Source organism: Drosophila nasuta, chromosome 3 (assembly GCF_023558535.2).
Source record: "Drosophila nasuta strain 15112-1781.00 chromosome 3, ASM2355853v1, whole genome shotgun sequence".
NCBI lineage: Eukaryota > Metazoa > Arthropoda > Insecta > Diptera > Drosophilidae > Drosophila > Drosophila nasuta.
Window position 1 is genome coordinate 14,937,650 of NC_083457.1, and position 16,608 is coordinate 14,954,257.

Consider the following 16,608-nt stretch of genomic DNA (forward strand, 5'->3'; position numbering starts at 1 on the left):
TGTCTCTCATTCTGTTTTGATACATTGTAACCAAAGCAATATCTCCCATAGTAGACTTTGAGTTACGTTCGCTTGTTCAGTTCGTGAAAAAGCCTAATAAAATGGTATCATGATAACTGCTGATCGTGATAAGCGCAAGTTGTTTGTTGACTGCACGTCGTCGTCGTCGTCGACGTCGTCGTCAGGCAAACTAATCAACGTAATGTACTCCTCGCATACACAATTATTTTTCGCCATTAACCAGATTGTTTGCGCCATATTCTCTTTCTTTTCGTAAAGTGAAACCCACAAACAGCTGTTCTTTTGCTCAAAATTCGCAAATGCTAATTATGATGGAGGAGGCAGCAAATAGGCAAATAATCGAAATAATAACTGAGACAGCTGTTTCAACATTCGCAATGTGGACAGATTTGATTAGACTCAAGACGTCAAGTTTACACAGTAGATAATCATGTTCGCTATTGTTCAATTTATTTTGTTAAATACTTTAAAAACTCGAAATTGTGATCACTCTGTTATATAAACAGTTAAGCAGACGCCCGACTTGATTTGAATTTGAATTTGAATTTGGGTTTCAGTTCAGGTTTTGACATTTGCATTGAAAGCAAAAGTGATTTCTAATTTTATCTGCTGCAACGATTAGAACTCATTGAAAAGCAAATCCCATTTGGAATAAGAGCAACACTTCAAGTTATATAAATTATATTTGATATTAATAGCTTTTTTTTGTTTGCAATAAAAGGCCAAAGAGAGCGGCGAGTTTATTTATTTGCTTTGACAACATCAATGCAGATTTGTTTATTGCTTCGGTATGAACTTATATGAATTTATATATTTATTTAGTTGCTGGTTAAGTTTCGAAAGATTTAAACTTATTTGAATTCATATATTTGATTATTTGCTTGTTAAGTTTAGTTTGATTTTTTCTAAAAAGTCGATTTATTTTACCTTGAATTAAAAGTCAAATTATTTTTGCTAAAACTATTCTAAATGGATAATGATTAGCTAAATGAACGAAAATACTTATTGTTAACAGTTTATTGTCTGTTATTAATTTTCAAGTTCATATTTGTTAGCTATGTGTGATAAATTGTTATTCTAATTCCATAAATATAGTTTTTTATGGCATAGAAACGTTCATTTCAAAATTTAAAAATGGAGAAAGTTAATTTTTATCAAAGTACTTATGTATATACAAATAGTATATTATTTATATAAAATACTATTTACACATATAATATAATATATGAATATAATATATTTGTACGTATATAGTATATTTTATGAATAAATAATATTTTCATTAATAATATAATTTTAAGATATAAATTCTTTGATAAAAAGTAAAAAATACTATTTATACATAAAATATACTATATGTATTGTAAATAGTATTTCTTATTAATAATATACTTTTAAGATATAAATTCTTTAATAAAAATTAAAAAGTACTATTTATACATAAAATATACCATTTATGCATATAGTATATTTTATGGGTAAATGGTATTTTTTTATTAATAATATAAAAGATATAAATTCTTGAATAAAAATGAAAAAATACTATTTATAATAGAATGGTATACCATTTATAAATATAGTATATTTTATGTATAAATTGTATTTTTAGATATTCATAAAATATACCATTTATACATATAGTATATTTTATGTATAAATAGTATTTTTCACTAAATATTAATATATAGCATAAAAACTATTATTTATTTGTTTTTTATTACCGAATTGACATTTAACTAATAAACACATTTCGATTCGTTTTCGTTGTAGGTAAATAAACGCTTGTAATCACGAGATACTTTTTGTTGTGCCACGACTGCAGCTGTTTGTTGGTAATGTACTCGAATTTGAATTGCCTCGACAAATAGAGAACTAACATAGATGTGGCACTTGCACATTGAGTTTATGGGCACATTCAAATATTAATGTTTAATAATATTTACACAAATGCGATCACAATTGAGAGCGTCTACTGTCGCGTATCTATGAGATACTTCTAGGGCAGCAGAACCCAACATATGATGATGATGATGATGTGATAATATCATAGTTGACAATTTGTTATTTAGCACAAACTTTCTAATTTTGTTTGGGTTTTTATATTTAGTTTTTGTTGTTGCTGTGCGCTGTTTTAATGAGGCTGCAATTAAATTGGGTAAATGAATTTTTAGCGCAGTGCTAAATAATTATTCTAAATCATTCTATAGCTGAGTGTGGACCAATTAGCTGATATCTTTTTTGTTGGTCTGTTCATTGTTACATAACTGTTTTGTGCAAGTTAAAAATAGGTTTTCGAAAAGAGAGAGGGGAAGGGGGAGGGGAACAGAGCAACGCAGACAATGCAAGCCTAATGAAAGACAACGGGAAAGAAAAGTAATTTAATTATTCAAATTTTTCGTGTCGTGCTTCCTTTTAACGTTCAACGTCAATGGGCCTCGAGTCGAGACTCGTGTCAGTTTGGTTTTCGATTTATTGCCGTTGCTGCTGTTGGTTAGAGTGAGATGGCAAGTGTGCTTGCCGTCTCGCTCGGTCACGTTTTGTACCGTCGGGTCAAGATTAACTGAAACTAAAACTGAAACCGAAACCGAAAATGAAATAAACAAAAACCAAAGCAAAGCAAAGCAAAGTGAGGCGAGGCGAAGCTAACGTCAAACGAAAGCCAATCAATATACAGACATACTATGTATACACTACCCCCCTCTTCCCCCTCTCCACTTCTCTTCAGTCCCTTTTGCTTGCAGTTCCGAAAGCCCAAAGAAATGCTTTTGTTGTTGTTGCGGCTATCAAATGGAAACCATTTCCGTCATCATCATCAAAGCTGACTCTGGAAATTCTCGCTGCACTTTCATTTTCGGTCTCGTTCCCTTTCTCTGTCTCCCTCTCTCTCCCTCAGTTGGCGACCTCAGTTTGGGGTATGTGAAACTATGCCAAAAACCGCAAGTGAATCTCGTTTGTGTGTGTGTTTTGGCCTGGCTAAGCAAGGTTCGACTGCCTGTCTAACCGTCTTTCTGTCCGTCCGTCCGTCCGTCTCTCTGTGTCTCCGTAGTTGTTGTATAATTGAATTGTAGTCGCATAGCCCGCTATACACGTATTTGAAATGTCGGTCGAACCGGTTTCAATTTGGCACTTGGCGCTCTGTGCTCGGCCCGGCATAATAATTAAGCTTCATTTGCATTGAAGGCGCGCTAGAATTTGGTATTCGATTCGATTTGATTTGATTTTGGTATTCATATTGGAATTGGAAACGAAAATGGATTTCGATTTGGTTTTGGATTTGGAATTGGAATTGGAACTTTGTGTCGCACTTTCGTTTGACATTTTCCAAACAGCAAACCGAAAATATATATATTGATTAAGGTCACACCTAAAACTATATACGAAATGTAGATGACGTGCAGAACGCAGAGTCGTGAAAGATACAAGATACAAGATACAAAACACCACAAAACAAAACAGACAATTTGCGCTTGCGCATACTTATTAGGTCAGGGTCGCACCGACTGAGCGCGAGTCTTGCCAAAGAGCGCAAAGGCAACACAGCACCAGCATCAGCATCATCATCATCATCAGTCGTAGCTACAAGTGGCTATAGATACAGATACATTTATATGGTAACAGATACAGCTACAATACATGGCATTCATAACAACAACAACAACAAAGAAGGAGGCAAAGGGGGTGTGTTGGTGTATGAGGGAGGGGGGGAGATGAGTGTGGGAGGGGAACAGCTGTCAGAAACCAGCAAAAGTCGCGGCCTTTTTTTCGCTGCAGTGCATGTGTATCTGCAAGATACATTAGCGCACTGAAGTTGAAACTGAAGTTGAGCTGTAGTTGTTGCTATTGTGTTCGTTAGCTGTACGGTGGGGCAACCATCATAAAGGCTAAAAAACAACATTAATCTTTTTGGCCACTCGAATTGCGTTACTTGCATTCGAGTACAACACACATAATGGGTGTGTGTGTGTTTGTGTGCGTGTTTTTTTTTGGTATTTCGATTTAAGCTGCTGATTAACATTGAACCACAGGCCACAGCCAGCCAGAAAGCCAGCGGTAATAATAAATGCCCGATCATCGCATCGCGAGTTCTGTGCCATGCAAAATGCCAAAGTAACGGCACAATGCTGTGTAGCCGCTATAATTGTATCTGTATCTGTATCTGTATCTGTGGCTGGCCCGCAAGTAAAATATATAAAGCTCTCTGGTTTATGATTATGCCTATTTGCGAATAAAAATATAAAAAACACACATTGAAAGGCCAAACAAAATTATGCGCTATACACAGACACAGGCGCAGACACAAATAAAATAAATGAATAATATGGCAATTATCTTGAATATATAATTATGAGTGCTATTTTTAGACGCATTTTGCGTAAAAGCTCAAGCTTCAAATGGGGCATTTATCATTACATAATTGACTCCAAAACGAGATCAACAAACACAGAAGCTGTTTGCTACGAAACTCATTTCATTAGGTGCAGCAAACAAACACAGCAGCTCTTTGCTACGAAACTCATTTGCTGCTCCTTTTGCCTCGGTTCATTAGGTGCAGCAAACAAACACAGCAGCTCTTTGCTACGAAACTCATTTGCTGCTTCTGTCGCCTTGGTTCATTAAGTGCAGAAACAGCGACAAATGAGCTTTTGAGCTATTTCCTATACTAAGCGCGCTTTGCTCTTCACTCTTATCAGCACTGTCCACTAAGTGATGGGTGGGGTGGGGGCAACGCGACGGATAATTAGTAAAAGAAAAAAAAAACAAAGCAAGCAGTCTAAAAATAGATTGGACACCGCAAAGCGTACGTAGCAAAGCAAACTTAGCACACAACAACAACAAAAATACCAAAAAAAAAAAAAAAAAGTAAAGTATTTAAGTAATTTGCGTTGCGGCAACACCACCACAACAACCAACAACAACAATGAGAATAGCTAAATAGCAAGATAGAAGAAACAAAAAAAAACGAAATTTAATAAATGAAAAAACTAAAACGACTACAAGAAATAATGAAATCGAAAACTGGCCAAGCAGCAAAAATGCATTACGAATAAGGCATAAAATCGGCTCAGCTAAAAAACACACAGACATGAGACACGCACACATGCACACATGCACACACGCACACACTTGCATACATCAACAGAAATGTGCATGATCGCTTTATCAGCTGAGCGAGCGAGCGAGCAAGCAGCGCCCGCATTGCAGCAGTCGACCGACAAACGGACAGATCGACGAACTGAATGTACGACGACGAACTGTGCGACCGACTAACCGAGCGACCGTCAGAATTACCTGCAACTATGCTTATGCTTGCCCTTCTAAAAAAACACACACATACAGACGCGTATATAGGGGCAGCCAAACATGCTCAAAATTGTGCTCAAGTCACTCTCCGACGCTCACTCACTCAAAAAAGACACATTCACTCACTCAGTCCACTGCGCGTCGCTCTCACTCACTCGCTCTCTCTCACTCATTTCGGTGTACGGCAGCGCGTTGTGACGTCAGCTGACTAAAGCTTTCGGTGCTGCTCTGCTGGCAGCGAGCCGGCGCAGCGCCGCGCTGCGCTGCGCTCACTCGCGAATATTCTAATAAGCATTTCAATTTCATTTGGTTTTCAAACGCGCAACGCAACGCAACACACGACGCTAGCAAACGGAACGAACGCGCGGCGCCATTAGCTTTTCAAACAACAAAATTTCAAAAGCATAATAATCAAGTGTGTGTGTCTGTGTTTTTTCGTGAGTTGTGTGGCTGCATCTAGTTCGTCGTTGTTGTTTCTGTGTGGCCAATTGTGTGAAATTATAATAAGATACTCGCGGCATATAATTTTAAAACGAAATTCAATTGCTCGATTGATACACGCAGTGTGCTAAAAAAAAAAAAAAAGTGAAGAAAATACAAAATACAAAAAAAAAACGAAGAGCCCAAGAGCCAAATAAATAAGAAATAAAAAATAAAAAAGCAAAAGCAACATTCGCAGTCGCAGTCGCGGGTGCGTCGTCTTCGCCAGTTTAACGGTAATACTGCCCCTCCCCCTAAGCCACTTACATACATACTTACATACCTTCATACGGAATCCATATTTGTTTTTGCGTTTTGGACATCGCACAGACACAGCTGCTAAGTTACACTTGTTTGAGCTTTGCTTTGCAAAGACTTTCTGCCACCGTTTGTTGTTGTTGTTGTGGCTGTTGCGTTTTTCTCTTTTTTTTTTGTTGTATTTTTGCTGCAGCAGCAGCAAAGAAGAAGGAGAAAAAACAACGATTTTCACTTTTATTTGAGACCAGTCTGCTGTCTAGGCCAGCACGCCATACACCTGTTTGCGTGTCTTGGTATCGCCTCTGTATGTGTGTGTGTGTGTGCGAGTTGCTATGCAACAACTGCAACATAATCATCATGATCAGCAACAGCATCATGAGAATACATAATGATGTTTACTCATTGTGTATGAGCAACAAAATAAATGCTCAGATGAAATTGGTGAAAATTGCAGCGTTAATTTATTTTATTTGTGGAAAAAGTACACACGAATAACACACAAACACACACACACATACACACACGCACACACCTGGGAGTAGAGGTTCAACGAATACATTGTGAAATTCGACAAGAAAAAACTGAAATAAATGTAGCAAAAATGGCAAATGGCAAAAAAAAAGTATTTTATCACAACGCTAGCCAATTAATGAGAAAACAAACGAACTAAATGCCTGACTAGCACTTACCCTTTATCTTTAGTTTTACAGGGTATATGGATGTACTTTGTGAACTTGTGACTTCAAATTCTTTATGCTTTGCCACATTTTGTTCAAGGTTCACACTATTCACACTAAAAAACAGCTTGTTCAACTCGAGTACAGGGTACAAGAAAGTGCAAACACGCTTTGGCACTCTCTCCCTTCCTCCCTTTCTTGCCTCTCTCTCGCACACACTCGCCTTATCAACACTACAATCGAAAGCCTGCGTAAATTTAATTAAAATTGTTATAATTTTGGGTTTTTTTTGTTGTTGCTGTTGTTGTTGTTGTGCTATGACAGGAGAAAGTCAAATTTCAAATTTCAATTTGTTGCCAGCTCTCTGACACAAATACACATTTATCGTACATTCAGATGTACATAGCGTATATATAGACAGAGTGACGAAAAGTTACGAAAGATATTGGCCAGCAAATTGATGAAATGTGCGCTCAATTATTGTAGTTGAAAAATGGAAAGAAAAAAAAGAAAATGTGTGTTGCTTCATGAAAATGCAATACTATAACACTAAACAATTGCAATTACACAGCACGTCAAAGGCAATTAATAAATAATAAATAAAACAACAAATCATTTAAGCACACAACGAAAAATTGTTGCAGGCTCGTTTGTTGTAAATTATGCTCGAGTTTACACGTGGCTTAAACACAGAGAACAAAGTGTTTTATTTATTATGGAATTCTGTGGAATCGTATTTATTCGCGATTTATCTAGTTTTTATCTTTTGTCACTGTTTTTTGTGAATTAACTTTTTCGCCAATGAGTCACAAGTTTTATTGCGTTGCGTTTTGGTGTTTATCCTTTCGCTTTTTGCATTTATCACAATGTTTATTAGGCCAGTATTAGAGCAAAAAAAGAAAGTAATTAGTTTTGTGATTGCTGTTGTTGTGGTTGTTATTGTTATTGTTGTTGTCAGGTTAATTGTAGATTGTTGTCGCTCAGTGTGATAACGAGGCAAAGCTAACTCATAATGAATAGCGTGTAAACACACAGCTAGATAACTACCCAACACACACATACGTACACACAAATAGTTATCGTGAATAGTGCGGATCGTGTAAACGACGCTACTTAGGTTAGCTCGCAGACTGTGAATCATTCGCATCGCTAGAGGCACGCAAGAATCTATTTGAATTAGCTTATAGCTCTCGGAATATTTGCACGCATTCAGTCGCTATGCTCATCGAGCTACGCTATATACTATATAATATATATATACAGATACAGATACAGATTTATGTATGTTCATACATATCTCGAGACATTTCGCTTGCCGCCTCTGTGCCAGAAAAAATTCAATTGTTTTTTTTTTGTTTGTGAAACGCACAAACAAAATGATAAAGTAGGCGACACACAAACACAGTCACACACATACACCGATGCAAGAGACGCCACGCAGTGGCAGAAACAGAAAATAAATGAATGCAACGCGAAAATACCCTAGGTTGAGAAACCATAGAGAGAAACTATATCTAGATATAAAACAAAATATACAAATGAAAAGAAAAAAAATTCTAAGAAATAAAGAAAATAAACAAAAATAGAGAATGAAGAATTAAAAAAAAATATATAATTATATTAAAATAAGCAAATATAAAGCAAGAATTTGAAAAAGAAAATAAAAATAAATTAAACAAATATAAAGAAAGAAGTATTCTTAAAAAAAACTAAATTAAATGAAATAAACAAATATGAAAATGAAGAATTCTTTAAAAAAAATAAAAACAATGTGTACAAAAACATATTGAGTTGATGGAATATAATAGATTAATTAAAAAAAAGAAAAAATGAAGGAAGAATTCTTAAAATAAATAAATAAAATATATAACGAAAGCTAATTTCTTAAAATACAATTATAAAGAAAGAAGAATTTTTTAATAAAACAACCAATAAAATAAACACATATAAAGAAAGAAGAATTCTTAAAGAAAATAAATAGAAACGAGATGAGAGTAGATCAATTTAATATACAAATATTTATTTTTTAAATAGAAAATATAATAGTAAAATGATATTTCACAAACATTTTCATCACCTAGCTTTTGAGATAAAAGTCGGCTAAGAAAACTCTAAAACTTCGAGACACTAGAAAATACACTCGCCTCAAGCAAACAAAGAATCAAAATACCTGCACTCTGCACTCTACAGGGTATGCTTAAAGTGAGATAGAGCCGAGCCTAAGAACGCTAAAGGAGATAAGAAGAAAGAACTAAGCATAGCCAAGACCCAGACCCACATGTTGTTGAAGTCGTTGTCGATGCCAAAGCTGATAGACTCACTCTAGACCCCTAAAACAGTAGCGAAGCAATCTGAAAAAAGAAAAGGACAGAGAGTGGAAAGAGAAAGAGAGACGACACATCGAGACATTCGATAACAACGCGGATATTTTGAACAAGAATTTCTGTTTTTGGTCGCTTTTGACAAACTGAACTGAAAAATTTAATTTTGTGTGTTTTGAGCAACCGAAAACGAAAAGAACTTCCTCAAAGACCCAAAAGACAAAAACGTGGAACGGTGAGCTCTAAACGTTAATAATAAACAAATAAATTAACAACGAGAAAAAAGAGGAAGGGAAATAAACAACAACATATTAAATGTGGGAACACAAAAAAAAAAACAACGCCACAAAATTATAGAACATATTATATAGACGCATATGTAGGCGGTGCGACAACCGAATAGAGCGAATGATGAGTGCAAGAGGGAGGAAGATAGATTGAGAGAGTGGGAAGAGAGAGGAGAGTGGAGAGTGAGATTCTTCCTCATGCGAAATTGAGCAAATTTAAAGCAAATTAATTAATTAAAGCAACAGCCAACAGCAGACCCCGGGCGGCAATTTGTTGGCATTGGTGGCAATAAAATGCCGAAAACTAAATAAAATGAATAAATGAGAGAATACTACACTCGGCAACAAAATAATATAATATAATGATGTGCTCTCCTCTTCGCCAGTCGCACAAACAGTTTAATGAAGCAGCTGTTACTATATTTCCATTAGAAATGTGACTTTTATTGTCACTTCGAGCGTAACGATGCATCAAAAGTGACTTATATTACTCGAGTAATGATTTTCGAAAGCCGCAAAACTATAAAAGCTTGAATTAATATAAAAAGTTCTTACCTGCAGCTGAGAAAATCTATTTGCAGACATTTTCTATTACCACACGATGTGAAATAGTAAAAAGTTGCTTTTTAAAGCAGCTGAAAGTTGCCACCAAGATTAGGTTACACTTCAGTTAAAGAAAACATTATTTGTTGAACATTCTTCTCATACATCATAATTAGTAGCTTCGAAAGCAGCTGAAAGTTTCATAAGAGCTTACAATGGGATAAAGCTTTATGCGGTTAAATTCTTTGAAATTTGATTTCATCATATTCCATGTTATTTTAATATCAAATGCGCTGTTCTATGTATTATTAATCACAATTAGTAACTTTGAAAGCAGCTGAAAGTTTTGTAAAGGCTTATCATAAAGCTTTGATTTTGAAAGTCTTTTTAAAATGGGATCTCATATTTCTTATTATTTTTATGTCAAATGCGCAGCTCTATATATTCTTAGTCACAATACGTAACTTCGAAAGATAAACTTCGTAAGAGTTTATCATAAAGCTTTGATCTTGAAGAAAGTTTAAACTTTACGCTGTCAAAGTCTTTGATATTTGATCTCATATTTCTTATTATTTTTATGTCAAATGCACTATTCTATATATTCTTAATCACAATTAGTAACTTTGAAAGCAGCTGAAAGTTTTGTAAGAACTTAACTTAACTTAACTCAAATATAGCAGAAAGTTTTTATCTTAAAGCAAGCTCACACTTTACGTAGTTCAATTCTTTGTAATTCCATTTCATCTATTTTATAGCTGTATATTAATTACTCTTAATCGTAGTTGAAAACTTCAAAAGCTGCTAAAAGTGTCTTTAGTCCTTCCATGATTAATTAATAAAGTGAAGCTTTAAACAGCTTTATTAGTAAAGTAAAGCTTTAAGCTGCTTTATACTCCTCTTCTTCCAAAGTAGCTGAAAGCTTTAACCAAGCTTTAAGCTGTTTAATATTTCTCTTCAGTCTTACAAATAAAGTTCATCTATGAAGTGAAGAAACTTTCAAAATTAGCTGATAGCTTTAACCAAGCTTTATGCTGTTTAATATTATAATTTTTGGTCACATTATTTGTCATTTTACTGTCACATACTTTATATTTTCCCAACACTCACACACACACATACACCAAGCAAGCTGTTGTTCAGCTCAGCCTCAACCTCATCTCTGCTTTGCTTTGCTTTGCTTTTTTTTTCGACTCGTTCGAAAAATGTGTGATAAATAAAATTGCAGCACAATCGTTTTGCCACTAAAGAAAACTAACGTCCAATTTCTGTTCTCCATTTCTCTCCCTCTCTCTCTCTCTCTCGGTCTCTCGGTCACTGTCTGCTTGCAGTGCGGGACACTAGACGGAGCCGCCGAACCGTTATTTCATCAGCAACGCAACAACAGAATGGACGTCTACCAGATCGACGATGGTTTCCACTCGGATGGCGGCACCGAAACCCCCTCCGCCATCGCCTAGCTCGGGCTCCTCGATTGCCTCGACCTCGGACCATGGATCGTTGGAGAGCGTTGACACTGGAGGCACACAACGCTTGGCTGTGCTGTCATTCGAACAGGTGCGCAAGCTGCACAATGTGATGGACGAGAAGGTGGCCATCCATGGACGTGGGAATTTCCCAACGCTGGAGGTGACGCTGAAGGATCTGGTGAATCTGGTGCGTCGCAAGCTGGAGGCGGATGTGAACAGTGGCGGTGCCGGGGTGCTCGTCAAGGATATACGCTTGAATGGCGGCGCCGCTAGTCATGTGCTGGCCAACGAGGATCAGCCGTACAATGATCTGGATCTGATATTTGCCATTGAGCTGAGCTCGCCGCGTGTCTTTGATCGCGTCAAGACCGCCGTGCTGAACACACTGCTCGACCTGATGCCCGAGGGCGTCTGTAAGCGTCGCATCTACACGTGCTCCCTCAAGGAGGCCTACGTCGGCAAGATGGTGAAGGTGAACAACAACAACGACGGCGATCGCTGGTCCCTCATCTCGCTGGGCAATTCACCGGGTCACAAGAATGTCGAACTCAAATTCGTGGACACAATGCGACGACAATTCGAGTTCTCGGTGGACTCATTCCAAATCGTTTTGGACTCGTTGCTGTTGTTCTACGATTGTGCCGCACTTCCCATATCGGAGAATTTCTACCCGACGGTGGTGGGTGAATCGGTGTACGGCGACTTTCAGGAGGCACTGTATCATTTGCAAAAGAAATTGATCTCAACACGACAGCCGGAGGAGATACGCGGCGGCGGTTTGCTCAAATACTGCAATCTGCTGGTGCGCAATTACACCGCTGTCGATTCGCAGCTGATCAAGACACTGGAGCGTTACATGTGCTCGCGGTTCTTTATCGATTTTCCGGACATCAATACGCAGACGACAAAGCTCGAGGCCTATTTGCGTAATCATTTCTGGGGCGTCGAGGAGGAGCCGCTGCAATACGAGTACCTGATGCATTTATACAATGTCGTCGAGATGTCCACCGTCTGTCTGATGGGCCACGAACGTCGCCAGACCCTGTTGCTCATCCATTCGCTGGCCAACCAGGTGAAGCAGGCCCAGGAGCATCAGTATCAGCAACAACAGCAGCAGCAACATCAACAGCAGCAGCATCATCAACAGCATCATCAGCATCACCATCAGCAACAACAGCATCAGCAGCATCAACAGCATCAACAGCAACATCATCATCAACAGCAGCAGCAGCAACAACACCAGCAACAGCAATACCTTCAACAGCAGCAGCAGCAACAACAGCAGCAGCAGCAACTGGAGGCGGGGCAGACGCCGGTGCTCGCATTGGTCGCATCGTCGCCAACACAAACGCCGCAAACGCAAACGATCTATGTGCAACAGACGGCGCCAGCCAGTGCAACCATCTGTTGCAGCACAGCGCCACCAACAGCAGCAGCAACCGCAGCGGCAGCAACAGTGGCAGGCACAACAACAGCAACAGTAGCAGCAGTAGCAGCCGCTGCTGAGACGTCGCAAACACAGACCATACAGATACAGGCGGGGCCGCCGGGTCTCATCTATGCCAATGGCGTCTACTATGCACCTGTGATTCCCAGCACCATTTGCACGTGCAACTCCACCTGGTTGAGCACGTGATTGGAGCAGCAACAACAACAACAGCCAGAGCCAGAGCAACAGCAACAGCAACAAGAGACCACCAACAACCATAGCAACAACAGCAACAGCAACAGTAAGAGCAACAGCAATAGCAACATTAATAACAGCAGCAACAGCAATAGAGAAGCACTCGATGTGGCAGCCACAGGCAGCTTGGTGTTGACACAGCAGCAGATTAGCAATTTGCCCGTTTACAGTCTGAAACAACAGCAACAGCAACAACTACAGCAGCAGCAACATCACAATCACAGCAAGCTAGAACAACAACAGCAACAACAACAACAACAGGAGCTGCTGGGCACGTACAGTGGACAGTTTGCATATTTTTATCCTCACGATGGCTCGTCGCCCAGTTTGTTGCTGCTTGGCAAGGACTCGTATTTGCATGTCACGAATCTTTAAAACTTTACACAGCTTCACACTCAACTCTGTTGTTCCTTCTGATGATGATGATGATGTTGTTCAACTTTGATGATAAACTGACCGCTGTTAGAAGAAGAAGAAGAAGAGCAACAAAGACGAGGCAACAACAACATCGATGGGCGAAGAGAGTGAAGACGGAAAGCAAAGCCCAGCAGCCACAACAACAGCAGCAACCATAACAGGAAGCACTTGCAGCCATCTCAACAAGATTTCTACAACAATTTATAACAACAACAAAAGCCATTCACAATTAATTTTCCAATATTTTTCCAATTTTTGCGCCGCTCAAAAAAATTTCCTTGTATTGAAAAAAAAGAAACACTCGAAATTTGTATACTACTGAAAAACCTTATTACGATTATCATTGAATTTCTTCATTTCTAATTCTACACCTCCTTCATTCCCCCCCTCTTCTCTCTTCCCCGTACACATTCTCTCAACTATTCATTTTGTAATAAAAAAAAAGAAAAAAACGTAAAAAATTGCGGCGCAAAAAAGCACACACGAAAAAAAAACAAATCTTGCATTATTCTCATTTGTTGTTGCTCGAATTTCAGCTCATCCAACACACACACACACCTCCTAGCATCCCTCCAAAAAAAGAAAAAAAGAAAAGAAAACACAAAAAAACATATATTTAATTATAGAATTTCTCTCTGAATTTGTTCGTATTGCTTTAAGCGCGTGAAGCGGCCTCTGAACCGTCGCCTAGAAATTCCAATCAAACTATCTACGTACATATATAACAAACAAAAAAATACCAATATACTAAAAAGCAAAAAAAAATACATATATTTAACGAAGAAAAAACGTAAAAAATACTTCTACAAAAAAAGAAAAGCATGATCATGATGATGATACGGATGATGATGATGATGATGATAGAAGTGCAGAAATTATGACATATGCGTAATGTAAATAAATAAATCAATAATATCATTAGTCAAATTTTAGCTGTCGAAATTGACAAAAGTAAAAGTAAAAGAGAGAGAGAGAGTTGAAACCACAACAATGAAGATGAAAAAAACTGTATTTATATATATTGTATATGATTTAAGAACTCTTAAGGACTCTATAGAACTAACTGTACAATCATTAGATTCGGCAATTCACAGTGCAGTTTTTTGTTTTTTTCTTTTCTCTAAACACAAAATGTATCTCAGCGTAAGACGTTTTGCTCAATGGAAAATTCGGGAAAACGAGATTCAAAACTTACAAATCAAAATCTCTATAAAAACAAAAACAAAACGATAATAACAAGAAAACATAAAGAAATATATATGTATAATTTTTTACTTGAAACATTTTTATAGAGTTGCCGAGAGAAGGAAGAAAAAAAATGGGGATAAAGTTTGATAAACAAATTTTCAGTGTTTTCTAATTAAATGTGTAAAACTGTAAACTGTAGTTGATAAACAAAACAAAAACAAAAAAAGAAATGATATATCTAAAATAATACATATTGTACTATATCTAGTGAAGTTTAACAGCAGCAGCAACATGATGATGATTGATTGATTGATTGATGTGATGTGATGTAATGTGAGTGACTGGAGTTTGGGATTGATTGTTCGTTTGTTTGTTTAAACTGCTGGGTGATAATTTATGAATGATTCAACTGATATACATATAACGCATATTATATATATATACATATATACATCTATCTATCTATCGAACTATCTAACTATCTATCTATCTACAAATATATTTATAATCCAACAAAAAAAACAACAAAGAATTGATGGAGAGTTCCGGAACATCATATTTAAAAGAAAAACGAAAAAAAAAATCAAAAAAACAACAAACAAACAACAAAATTTTTCGATAATTGTAAATGTACGTATGTTTAATCAATGAAAGACAAACTGCAAGTCCAACCAACAAATTATCTATGTTTCCTGTTAACTCTGTAAACTGTAACTGTAACTGTAACTATAACTGTAAATGTAAATGTAAATGTAACATTAACTGTAGTTAACAGTCTACTGTACTGTAAGCTCGACTCTGGGCGTTTTACTTTTGTGTACTTTTCAATTTAGTTGTAACAACTCGGAAGCAACTGCAATTGTGTTTGAATTTTTGTATTGTATTAACTTTAGTTTAAATTTGTGACATAATAATGTTTATAATGCTTTGTGTATATGTGTGTATATACATATGTATGTATGTGTATGTATATCCTCGATGTATTCCAAACCAAGATGTAATTCTTCTGAAACTTTGCTCACAACTGGCTGCTTGATATTTTTTGATAGAACACACTACAAAAAAGAAAAGAGAAACACAACAAAAATAATGTATGTATATGCAGACATATGCACATCGGATATATATTACTAGTTATATAGGTAAAATGATGAGAATGATTGAAGCTGATAAATAGAGCGAATAGTCTGTAAGCGTGGACATTTTTTGCAAAAACATAGCATGTAATTTTAAATTTATACAACAAAAACCATACAGATACAGAGTTACATATATATATATATATACATAATATAAAGAAATCAAACAAAAAAAAGTAAGAAGAAAAATCAAATCAAATCAATCAACAATCTATTGAGATTTGTATATAATATTATAATTATGCCTAAATATACAATACTACTTATATGTGTATGTACGACGTATATCCAATTAAAACACACACACACACACAGCATACACAAAGAAACTACACACACACACATACACAATGACACACTACACCACACACACACACCATACATATACATACTTATTACATTATATAAATATTAATCTTAATTATTATGTGTATCTACAACAACAATTTACCATATACATATTACTTCTGTGCGCTTCTTGCGATCTAAGGAATTTCAATAAAAACAAACAAAAAATACCTAAAAAGTATAAAACCAACGAAAAATACAAAAAAACACAAATATTAATACAATGACTTTTTCTTTCCTTATCGATATGAATTCGATGGCTTTTGCTGGACAACATCGCATGGGGTCAACTTTACGAATTTTTACAATCTCCTTCGCTTGGCCATTGACGCTTGTGTTTCCTCCTTTCGAATTTTGTTGTTTTTTTCTTCTTTTTTCGATTGGTATTTTTCTGTTTCATTCGGGCAAACATCTGCTGATTATGACAGAGTCGACAACCAGCAACAACAGCAACAACAAACAACTTTTAACTGCTGGA

At 36.5% G+C, this 16,608-nt stretch overlaps 1 protein-coding gene across 1 annotated transcript in view; it reads left to right on the forward strand.

Annotated features, from left to right (window-relative positions):
* LOC132793015 (uncharacterized) overlaps positions 1-15,272 on the forward strand; it is a 69,988-nt gene extending 54,716 nt beyond the window's left edge. Inside the window, 2 exon segments of the mRNA XM_060802598.1 lie at positions 11,217-11,327; positions 11,329-15,272. Coding sequence (XP_060658581.1) covers positions 11,217-11,327; positions 11,329-12,990 — 1,773 coding nt within the window. The 3' untranslated portion in view covers positions 12,991-15,272.
* Positions 15,273-16,608: the final 1,336 nt, after the last annotated feature.